Source organism: Pleurodeles waltl, chromosome 5 (assembly GCF_031143425.1).
Source record: "Pleurodeles waltl isolate 20211129_DDA chromosome 5, aPleWal1.hap1.20221129, whole genome shotgun sequence".
Taxonomy (NCBI): Eukaryota; Metazoa; Chordata; class Amphibia; order Caudata; family Salamandridae; genus Pleurodeles; species Pleurodeles waltl.
This window is the reverse complement of record NC_090444.1, coordinates 1535351068-1535363571: the sequence shown is the minus strand read 5'-3', so window position 1 is coordinate 1535363571 and position 12504 is coordinate 1535351068. Positions and strand designations below refer to the sequence as shown.

The window sequence follows — 12504 nt, the reverse complement described above, 5'->3', positions numbered from 1 at the left end:
CAGGTTTATGAGGGTCTTTACAATTACTAAATTTTATGCAATAGTGACATGCTATTTTTCTTCTCATCCTGACAATGGTAATCTTGACTGCATTAAGTGTGTGTTCCTTTTCTCAGTTTAACTGAAATACTGAGTCTCAATTTTGGCTACCCTCATGGAAAGTCATCCTTTAAACTCTCCAAACAACATTTGCACCCAAGAGTCATGAAGAGACAGAAGGCACCTATAGGAGGAACCTCTGCTTTAATTCAATTAATTCCCAGGCATCCTAGGGTGTTCCAAAATCTAGAGGTCTGCAATAGTAAAGCACCTTCTCAAGAAGCCCTTTTTGAACATAAAGGACTGAAATCAGGCCTGCCCCATCTCTTTTCTATCTTACCTAGGTAAAATACTTTAAAAACATCACGTAATCTCTAGCAACTATTCTTGAATGAAAAATATATTCTGTATACTTCCAGACAAATTTTGCCCTTGAAATGGAAACAAACTGGTGGTTGATGACCTCCGTATGCTAGTAGATGGTGGTCCTTTTTAATACCAAAAACCATACCATCTTAACTGATTCGCTGACTGAAAGCCAGGATCAGGCTGTGGCTTTTTAACCATTTACGTTAGAGAACTAGAAATTTAGCTGTAGTATCCTGTATAATATTGCCCCACTTGTTTAATTTTGGCATATACATGGCCCCTGCCCAAATTACTCCATAACATTGGGGCCCAGTTCAACACGTATCCAGACAACACCTAGAGGAACACCCATCATTCCTCTGCTTTGGCTAGTTGTTATAATATCGCCAAGCAGTGGATGTTGGTTAACTTTCCTAAGTTAAACCCCACCAACAGTGACTTGCTATTAGTCATCCCCTATTCCAGCTGCTGAAATTTGCTGGTCACATGCAACAGACACTCTTCCATCACCATTTAAGGTAGAGAGTAATCTGGGAACATAGATTGATTCTAATTTGACTTTGTATACCAAAATAGTGACAGTACCAAAGCATATTTTTGTCACTTTAGCTCATTGAAAAAGGTACTTTGTTTTTATTGAGCCATGGTTTTGTAACTCCTGCAATCAATTCCCTGATTGAATATTGGTAAAAATTGGGTCTTTGGTTGGCAGTCAGGTTGCCTCCTGTCCAGGCAAGGACCTCACTATAGTCAGGGTAAAGGACAATCACACTCAGTTAGCCCCCACTTACCTCCCTTAGTAGCTTGGCATGAGCAGGCATGCTTAACTCAGAAGAAATGTGTAAAGTATTTGTACCAATATTTAACTAAATCAAACAAGACCAAAACGACAAAAATCTAATATACACAAATCAAGATATGAATTTTCAAAAGAATAAGTGTCATAGAAAACAATGGCAACATTGTTGTTACACAGAGTACCTGGTTTGCAGTGAAAATACAGTTGCACCGGCCATCGTCATCGATGTGTCGATTTCCCACTTGGAAGCCAGAACCTGCATCGTTTTCTTCTCCGGTCGGGTAGGCGCTGCATCGTTTTTCCCTCCCGCAAAAGAGCGATGAGTTGATTTCGAGACGGGCATCTCGGATCCACGCAGGCTTGCGTTGACTTTTGACACCCACTGACAATGCATGTGAAATCCTGCTGCACGATGATGAAAAACCGCGCTACGTGGGATTTGTGTCAGTAAAAGCAGCCGCAAGCGGGTGTTGTGTCGTTTATCCAGCCGTGCATGCAGGTAGATTTTTGCTGTGAAGCAGGTGGCACATAATTTTTCAGCCGTGTTGCAGGTGGTGCGTAGGAAATTTCCCTGCACGGCGTTCTGTGCGTGGATTTCAATCTTTTTTCTGCCAACTTCACTTCTCAAGGACTCAGGGACTGGATAGGACACCACTTGGCAGGGCAGGAGTCTCAGCAGAGAGTCCAGGTGTTGGCAGAGGAAGTCTTTGATGGCCCTGGCCCTGGGACTTCAAAACAGGAGGCAAGCTCAATTCAAACCCTTGGAGATCCTTCTCAAGCAGGAATGCACAACACAGACCAGTCTTTGTCCCCTTTCACAGGCAGAAGCAGAAACTGCAGGATAGCCAAACAAAGTACAGTCACAGGCAGGGGCAGCACTTCTCCTCAGCTTATCAGAACTTCCCCTTGGCAGAGGTTCCTCTTGATCCCAGAAGTAATCTAGAAGTCTGGGGTTTTGGGTCCACTACTTATATACCCCTTTCTGCCTTTGAAGTAGGCAAACATCAAAGGAAAGACTGTTGTTCACAAGATCCTGCCTTGCCCAGGCCAGGCCCCAGACACACACCAGGGGGTTGGAGACTGCTTTGTGTGAGGGTAGGCACAGCCCATTCATGTGTAAGTGACCATTCCTCCCTCCACTCTAGCTTGGAAGGCCCATCAGGATATGCAGGCTACTCCCTAGCTCCCTTTGTCTCACTGTCTAGAGGGGATTCAGAAACAGCACAACTGTCAGTCTGACCCCGACAGGGAATCCACAAACAGGTAGAGTCACGGAATGGTTTAAGAAATTTAAGATTTAAGAAAATGCCCACTTTCTAAAAGTGCCATTTTCAAACTGACAATTTAAAAACCAACTTTCCCAAAAGATGTATTTTTAAATTGTGAGTTCAGAGACACCAAACTCCACATTTCCATCTGCTCCCAAAGGGAATTTGCACTTACAAGTTATTTAAAGGTAGCCCCCCATGTTAACCTATGAGAGAGATAGGCCTTGTAACAGTGAAAAACGTATTTGGCAGTATTTCACTGTTAGGACATGCAAAATACATCAGTACATGTCCCACCTTTAACATACAATGCACCCTGCCCTTGGGGCTACCTAGGACCTACGTTAGGAGGGCCGTCCATGTATAAAAAGGAAAAGTTTGGGTCTGGCAAGTGAGTACACTTGCCAGGTCGAAACTGCACACACAAACACTGCAGTGGCAGGTCTCACTAGTAGCATTTGATTTACAGGCCCTAGGCACCCCTAGTGCACTTTACTAGGGATTTACTAGTGAATCAAATATGGCAATCATATATAATGCAATCACACATACATTTTACATAGGGAGCATTTGCACTTTTACACTGGTCAGCAGTGATAAAGTGCCCAGAGTACCAAAAACAGCAAAAACAGAGTCCAGCACACAGTCAAAACCTGGGAAGCAGAGGCAAAAAAGACAGGGGAGACCACACCAAGGATGCCACGTCTAACAAAAATTGGTTCTGTTACAACAATATCAGTCAGTCAGTCATTTATAGAGCAAGGCTTATCACCCAGGGGGTCTCAAGGCGCTAGCTGTGGGATACGGGTAAGTCAAAGAGAGGTCTTGAAGTCCTTCCTTAACTGAGCCAGCAATGGGGACTGCCTGGAGTGAAACGGCATTATGTTCCAGTTTTGCACTGCAAGCTAGGATAAGGATCTTCCCCCAGCTGTGCTGTTCTGGATACTGGGGATGGTGGCGAGGGCCAGTTGCACTAAGCAGATTTGCCTGGAGGGGGTGTAGAAGGAGAAGCAGTGGTTGATGTGGACAGGTGCGATGTTGTGGAGGGCCTTGTCCCGACAATGGTGTGTATCTAGATGCACTAGAATAGACAATGAGCTCTTGAACTTGTGCAAAATGCTAGTGCAAGGCTACTAAGTGGCCTTTCCTTGTGTAAACACATCTCCCCTGTGATTTGATCATTACGCTGACGTTTTCTTTAAAGCTATGACAATTGTAACAAGGATATGTACTCAGGCAGTTTGTATTTTATACCTACCAAATTCTGCTACTGCACCCCTGCCTCCTAAGTAAATTTGGAATGGTGACCTATAGAAACCGAACTTTCTCGATTAGTTCTGCAAAATGCTTTTATTCTCTTGTTTTCTAGCTCCCAGCTGAGCCCATCGTGTTTTTTTTTTTAAAGAGAGAAATCCTTAAAAACAGGCTATTTAGCCCTTAGTTTTATATCTCTATTTCTCGATGTGTATATATTTATTTCAGTTTTGCAGCCCTTTCTCTGGTTGTTTTGTGTTCCCGACAGTACCAAGATCCTAACTCATTCGTGAGGTTTGTAAATGAAAATGAACTTATAATAAAATAGTTCAGACTCTATGTCAGTTGAGACCCGAGAGAGGCTGCTGAATCTCACAACAAAAATGACCCTGTTATCATATAAAAGGTATAACAACTTTTTAATGAGGGCTGTTAGTGCCACCAACCCTGCCCGGAATAACAAGGTCTGAATTCTACGTGCTTCAGCCCTAATCAAAGAATTGCTAGTACTGTCACGGTAAAGGTTTAATACCCTTGAGCGAAGCGTTGGTAGTGTTAAAGTAATTGTATTTTATTGAAGTACTAATACAGTTTCACTAAATTTGTAGATGCGATTGTAGAAAGTGCCATTAGAGTCTATTTAAAACCAGTTAAGATTGCTAAGGGTGATAAAGCACCATCTCTGAAAACCATTTTGAGACTGAAGAATCAAAGATTCTACCTCAGCCATTCATCATCATACCTAGACTAATAAATTTAGTACACGGATTGGTTAATACTTTCACAGGTTCTGTATACTGCTATTAAAACCACAAGTAACAAACACTTTACTAGCTCATATTTTTTAACTAGTAAAGATGGAACAGCTTTTCAAGTGCGTACCATCATCGATATATTCAATTATTGGTGTTTCTTGTGGAGTAGTGAAAAGATGTGCTGAAATGTCAACCTGAAGCCTGTACCGTAAACCCATATCTCTTCAGCAGGTACATTTATCCATTTAACTAGATACTTGTTCATAAATGTTACACAGATGTGTGGAATTCCCGCTTCCTTGAACTGCTTAACTGGGAGCCTCTATTCTTCAGGCAAAAAAATAAATAATATCTCTATTGTATTGGCTAGAAGTGTTGTGTTGCAGTGCAACCAATTGAGCACCATCTGTGGTAAAGCAGGATTAGGGTGTAAAGGTCCGAGAGGGAAAGGGATTGTTTGAAAAAGAAAGCTTTGAGAAGTGAGTGTCTTACTTTCAAATGTATTTGAGCTTGCAGTTCGGTAGTTTACCTAGTGCTGACTGAAAACCATCTGTGCTGCATTAGTAGTGATTTAATGGCTGTGGTGTAAACAAAAGTAGATGACTGGTGTTTTGTCACACTAATTTAATTTATTTCTCTTTTTCAGGTTGGCTGGTCGCAGTCTTTGATCTGGAAAGCAAACCAGTGGATAATGATCCACATGTTTCATTGCCGTATGATCCTGACGTACCACTTGTGGTGGGTGTGCTTTTGTAATTGGGAACAGCTTTTAGATCACATCCCGATTTCCTACTTATTGGTATTCCTCTTTGGTCTGAGCCTTCTTACTTTCATATTAAATCCATATTGGACACACAAAAAAACTCTGCAGCTTTTAGCACCTGTTGACTGGAACTTTGAAAGGTCATCTGAACATGACAAGCATTCCTTAGCAGAAGATAATGGAGATATAAAAAAGAAGACATCATAGTTCCAAAATTTTCTACATCCTTTATTTCCCTTCCCTCAAAATTAGAAGATCGCTTTGGTCAAATGGCGTACTGCTGTTATGCAACAGAACTGAATGAAGCTTAACCTAACAGACCTACTGCACAGTTAAATAAATCCTGGAAGGTCTTGGATGCACTCTCTCTTGATCACCAGAACGCATTTAAAATGCAACATTAGCACACATACCCAATTTGTAGGAACATAGTCTTTTATTGCCGCTATGTACTATCACAGTTTTCGATTCACTCTAAATCTGCTAACATATTTCGATGGAACAGAACTGGCCCAAGTGTATGCCTGTCAAAGCAAAAGTCACTGCATTGTTATATCAGAATCCATAACGTGTATATTCTCTATTGCTCTCCAGAACTCTTTTGCTTAACAGTGTAAATTTAACATAAATACCTAGTTTGTGAGAACCTGGTGTTTTATTGTCTAGAGATATACAATTGTTGTTTCAATTGCTCTAGTTCTGCTCACATACCTCTTACCTATAACTTAATCTAGAAAAATGTGACCAAGGGCCTCGTGTATCAGTTTTACCAATTTTGTGTCTATGAGAAAATGTGTGAGTGCACATTGGCTTTAATATCCTAACTTATTTCCCTCCATGCATCACTTGCCTTTGTGCAACATCACACTATTACAGGTGCAGAATAAAACTACTTACAATATGTAGCGTGTTAACAGTCCTTGCCTAATAGAACCCATCCCATGCTGTCTGTAATGCATCTAGAACTGTGTTCTAATAGACACTCTGTTTGAGCTCTTTAGACATGTGAAGGAAGGGAGCTGTCAAGCTCAAAAGGTTGTAGTCAAGTTGCCCACATTGTGAGTAATGATGCATGTTTTACATAGTTCCACTAAAAACCTTGTTGATTCTTTTCATTAGCATGAAATTGTATTAAAAGTGCCACATTCAGAAGATAAAGCTTGTGATTTCCTCCAGGGGCAGTATTAGTAGAGTGTTTGTTGAGACCACAAAACTCATCCAGCAATGATTTTTACTACAGATGCTTTCACATGTATTAGAACTGATGCATGATCTGAAATAGTCTCCTTGCCATAAGAGCTACAAAAATCTAGTGTGTTTCCGTAAATTGTCAGATTTACGTATTTGGCCTTCTTTTATCTAGTGCAGTGGTAGTCATAGTAGGATCTGCGAACTGCTTGCAGACCACCAGAACTTCGCATGGAGCCCTTAAAAACAGCAGCGCTCAATAACTTCGGGCAGCAATTAACGTGAACTGCTGTTTCTTGGGGGCCGCATTCTCTAACAAGCTTATATTGAATGAACACTCTTTGCTATGATGTCTCTCTCTGAGTGACTTCACATTGCTGGTGCGAACAAAATGCCTTTAGAAAGTAAGTTGCTGCTACTGCACTTTTAGCATAAGATCTCCACAGCATTGTGCTGCCCTCCAGCCTTCTTCTCCATTTATTTGTCTTCCATTAACCTTGCATGGCCTCCATCCACAACAAGTTCACGCTCTTGTCTTCAGTTCCTTTGAGGTCAGGACACATGCTACTTACAGTCCCCAGCTTCTGATCTCTCAGAAATACAACTGAATGGAAGCTGGCATCAGATCCACCACATCAAGGATCTGTAGTGGGTATTTCCTCAATGCAAGTCCGTTCGGAAGGGGGTGGAGGGCTCCGAAGAAAAAGGCAGATGAGAAGGGAGGGTTTGTAAACAAAGCGAGGTAGAGTGGGTTCTGCACCCAAGAGGCAAGGGTGTCTAGACATGCCTTATAAGGGGTCCTGCATTTTTTTTTTAAGCTGCATTATCATGCTAACAGCTATTTTACAGTTCCGTTTTTAGTTGCTAGTTAATTATTTTTTCTCTAAGGGTAGTTTGAAGAACAGGGTTATTCCTTATGATGGAACACGAATGACTCAAGGAACAAGGCACTTAAGCAGAATACAAAACAATATGCTTTAAAATATATACCACAAAGAACAGAACCCCATTCGCTATTACTTTTTTCATTTGCTACTACACAAAACAGCCGATAAACCCTGTGTGTAATTAAACAGTTTTTAAAAATCATATCCTATATTTCAAATCTTGCTTACAGCGTACACAAAATAAACCTCAAACTTAAGATATTTACACAATAGTGATGAGAACAACATAAATTAAAACTGTACATTCAAAATTAATGTTGCGGACAGTCAAAAAGTGCAAACTTGAAGAAATTAAATGAGCATTTATAAAGTTTGTATTTTTTGGTAGTCCAGGAAGATAAATCAAAAAGCTACCCATGTGCAATAAATTCAGGATTAGTGAAAGTTCAATCGTATCCCAACAGTTTGCTTTGAGGAGAGGAACCAATCAAAAAGAGTCCAATTTCCAATGAGTATTTTGTTTATTACTTCTATGGGCTTGGTGCACATTCTTTTTTTTGGAATAGAAAAAAGTTCGCTCCACTTCTCTCGCGCTTTAAATCGCCAATGCATTTTGACAGCCAACGTTGGGGGCATCTTTTTGAGAGATCGTCATTAGGGCTTAGTTCATGGTTGTCATCTGGACTAACTGGATGAAAAGATATATGTATGCATGAGCAACACACATTTAAAATAGTGAGAAAACACCCACTGCTAAAAAAAAACTGAAGGACACCACCATGGCCTTCTGACTATTAATCTGACCTTACCTGCATGAAGGACACCACTGTGCCATTCATATAGAAAACACTTTTGTTCATTGAATAGTCAGGACAAGAGAACAGTATTTTTTTAACACCAAGATAAACTTTTTTGTTGTTGCACAAAATAAGCGTGTATTTCATGCAGGAATTTACAGTAGGAAGGAACCATGTACAGCAAGGCATGTGTTACTCGCATGCATTTTGCACTATACTAACTTGAAGGTCACCTTTCGCGAACACTCATGTATCAAGATTTTATTAAGTGTCCTGACTGTACAATGAACACAAAGTTTTGGGCATGGCATTCTGACTATTAATCTGACCTTACCTGCATGAATACCTTCTACATGTGTGCACAAAGGGCAGGCTCAAAACACACAATAACAATTGAACACTCAGTATATACATATTTGTAAACGCCACTTTTTATTTTAAAATGTATTCCACAAATAGCAGCACAAGGGTGTTTCCAGATCTGTTACTTGCATACCTCTATAACCAAGACAGGGTTGTGCCATCTGTTGTGAGACTGGGTCATGCCATTGGCCATGAGATGGATGATGTCATAGTTCATGAAAAGGGTTGTCCCATCTATTGTGAAGAAAAATCCTGATTCGCGGTCCTTGTTCATAAGCAACCCCACAGTACCGTCATGCTGCTTGGCGATAAAGTCTTGCAAAAGACCAAGGCCCATACAGGGTGAATACAGGGTGTTCCAGGGAATAATATATTTTTGTGGAGTGGTCAAAAGAGACTACTACTTATCTGATATGCAAAGGGAATGTGAATGTTCTAAAAATATATTACCTTGAGTGGCTGTATAAAACCTGTTATTCATGATTCACATATAACTTCCCAGTGAAATCAGAACTGCGTTCTGCAAAGGTACTATCATGGATGCAATCTTTTCTATCACAGTGCACGCTCTTTTTGTCAGAATAATGAATTTGAGGTTGTAACTGAGACATCTTTCAAAATTTGCTACTTGCTAGTTAAACATAAGGATCCATTTACAGATGCAGACCTAATTAGCAAACATTTCCTTTTGGCAGCAGAAAAAATATTTGTCAACTGTTCTAATAATCTACCAATAAGAAGGAAGTATGGGCCAGATGTAGGAAACACTTTGCGAGTCGCAAACGGCAAAATCTGCCGTTTGCGACTAGCAAATGCGTGTTTCCTATGCAGAAATGCATTTTGCGAGTCGTTACCGACTCGCAAAATGCATTTCCGAATCGCAAATAGGAAGGGGTGTTCCCTTCCTATTTGCGAGTCGCAGTGGTATGCAACTCCATTTGCGACCGCGGTCGCAAATGGAGTCGCAGTTACCATCCACTTCAAGTGGATGGTAACCCACTCGCAAATTGGAAGGGGCCCCCATGGGACCCCTTCCAGTTTGAGACTGGACCCCAAAACATTTTTTCAGGGCAGGGAGTGGTCCAAGGGACCACTCCCTGCCCTGAAAAAAACGAAACAAAAGGTTTCGGATTTTTTTGAAATGCAGCTCGTTTTCCCTTAGGGATAACGGGCTACATTTCAAAAAAAAAAAACCTGCTTTATTGAACAGCAGGTCGCTAACATGGAGGCCTGCTGACGTCAGCAGGCCTCCATGTTAGCGAGTGCCTATACTCGCAATGGGGCCGCAATTTGCGACCCACCTCATGAATATTCATGAGGTGGGTCCTTGCGACCCCATTGCGAGTTGCAGTCGGTGTCTGAGACACCGTACTGCATAGCAATTTGCGACTTGCAAATTGCGAGTCGCAGGGACTCGCAATTTGCAAGTCGCAAATTGCTTTTTTGCTACATCTGGCCCTATGTGCGTTATAGTTGTCTGATTCCACATGCACACATAGAATTGAGGCAGTAAGTGTCAGTGTTCAATTGTAGGTCATCCACACAGTTAAAATAACCCCTTGCTTCTACATTGCTGTTGATGAGTCAAAAAATGAAGATGATATGGCTTGATTACTGGTTTAGTTGAGGTATTTGTAACAATGCTCTTCTGTCTTCTGCCACTTCACTGTCACACAAAAAAGCTATATTGAACAGCATGTGCATTTTCTTCCAGTTGCATCACCTGACATTTAACAATCTTTTAAGTGTCATTTACATTTGATAGCCGCGAGGGGGGCTTTGTATCTTTGCTAAGAAGCTAGCTTTCATACTCTACTTTCATAGATTAGCAGTGTGCCATCCATTAAGCAGCTCTGAGCAAAAAGAAAACAAGGGAAACAAAATGATATTGTAGTGAGACTTTTTTGTTTTATTTTGTGCAAAAGCACTTAACCATAGACTCTACATACTACTGCAGGAGACAGAAACAGAATATGCAGACCTATTGCAGCATACAAATGTGAGGAGAATAAGCAATGGTAAAGTAATAGTTAGGTTTATTTCTTTGCTTCCTGACACTGAGCCGTTCTAAATCATGAGCAGTTCTAAATCATTCAAGGACAGTTCTGCTCTGCACTGATGTGATAGGGCTAACCCTGCTTCATTTTCATTGTGACGTTCTAAGATTTTAACAATCTCAGTTGGGCACCAAGAAGCTTCGTGATTAGATTATTTTAAATGGAAACTCATATTCCTTAGAGGACAACTAGAAGATGGTGATTTGAGACACTTTCCCAAACTGCAGGCTTTAACTCAGAGGGTCGAAAAAGCACAAGAAATATTGTTGAGCCTAAACCTGTGGCCATATCTGAAGGACAATTCTGCAGCTATCAAAGGATATTTGTCTCTGTTGAGAGTTCTCATCCCACTCTTCTTACTCATTGAAAATGATGTTTGGTTAGTGCAAGGAATTATAAATTTATTATTGCTTTGAAAATGACACAAGCTGAGACAAAACTTATTGACCTGTAACACTACTCTGATTTTGAAGCCTTTTTCTTGGGTAGTTAACCAATAGAATTCTCACACAATTGTGGTCTCAGACAAATTCTTCTGCTCTTGGTATTCACACTGAAAATATGTATGTTTGGTTCAATGTATGCAAGTGTTCATTGAATACAACAGATGTTCTTTCCTCCTGTGTGCTTTTATATTATATATACCTCATTCACACAATCATATTAAGAGCAGAATACCACTCCACGTGCAGCTTCCAAGTTTTTGAGGGTTGCAGTGCAATTCTTGCATCCAGAGGAACACTTAGCACGTTTTCTGTCTCTCTCTTATAATCTATTCTTGTGTAATGAGAAACCTGTTATGCCTCAGCTGCTTTTCATTTTTGTTTATGAATATTAATGTGCATTTTGCCAACTTTGTCACACAGTATCTAATAATCAGAATCCATGGAATACCTAATCTAAATCCTATTGTATTATGATAATAAAATACTTTAAGGAAAAAGCGTTGGATTGACTGTACTTTCAAATCCTAAAATGTTTTTTTTTTTATTTTGAAGGGGGGAGCAACCATTAATAGAGCTTGTCATCCTTAGATGTGTGATTTGTATTTCAAAATGAACCATTTTCTTTGAATTAATTGAACATTTTCTTGAGGGTGGGATGCACACCTACACTATAGTTAAATTTCAACCATATCCACATGTTTTTGTTTCACAGTGCAGCTTTTTTGTAGTCATTTGGAAAAGCTTTTGAGAAATATAAGCAGCCCTACCATAGCTTTTGTAGTCTCTGAATCCCCTGCATAGTGTCTTCCCTTCTTGCAAAATTCATCCCCCATGCTACCCATCATGCCTCTCGCCCCCCTTACTGGCACACATCAGTGCTGCTCCCAGTCATATCCAGACTGTGTATTTTGGAGTGTGAAGAAATGTTTGAGAGTACCCATGACCTAGTGCTTCCTTCAATCAGGAGAGGACTGCAGTTAACACAAACAAAATGCATCAGATTATATAAGGGATGTATGGTCCTGTCTTTTCAGTTGGGTTTTATAATTAAATTTTATTTTTCCTTTTTGTAAGAAAATGTGCTATTTGGGGATAATGTGAGTCTTGACCAAGTAATAAGTCCAAATTCTTGTCAGGACCAAAACTCACGTTCAACGTAGAAATCTGGGCTCAATTCCTGGCATCTCTAGCATAGAGCAGACAGACATAAGAAAAGGAAAAGTGTAAAGTATTTAGCAGTATTAAAACAATTACAAAGTAAAAGCACAACAATATAAATATCATGCAACCAGTTTCTAAAGACAGAACATTTTAATTAGAAACATTTCACAAAATGATAAAAATCGAGATATACTATTTTTATGCTTTAGGGCAAAACGTGATAAGAAAAATTAAAGTGGCAATCTTAAATTACTGTTTGTGGTTGATGGGGATAATTTCAGGCCAATCGCAAGGGAGTTAAAGGTTGGATAGACCAAGCGGGTCGACCTGGTTAAAGTATTTACCTTCTGACTTAGTC

The 12504-nt window shown here is 40.2% G+C and overlaps 1 protein-coding gene across 2 annotated transcripts in view; it reads left to right on the top strand.

Annotated features, from left to right (window-relative positions):
- Positions 1 to 11462, top strand: part of CLN8 (CLN8 transmembrane ER and ERGIC protein) — an 86961-nt gene extending 75499 nt beyond the window's left edge. For both annotated transcript variants that reach the window (XM_069235820.1, XM_069235821.1), the window contains one exon: positions 5131 to 11462. In XM_069235820.1, coding sequence (XP_069091921.1) covers positions 5131 to 5454 — 324 coding nt within the window. In that variant the 3' untranslated portion in view covers positions 5455 to 11462. The remainder of the gene's footprint in view (positions 1 to 5130) is intronic.
- Positions 11463 to 12504: the final 1042 nt, after the last annotated feature.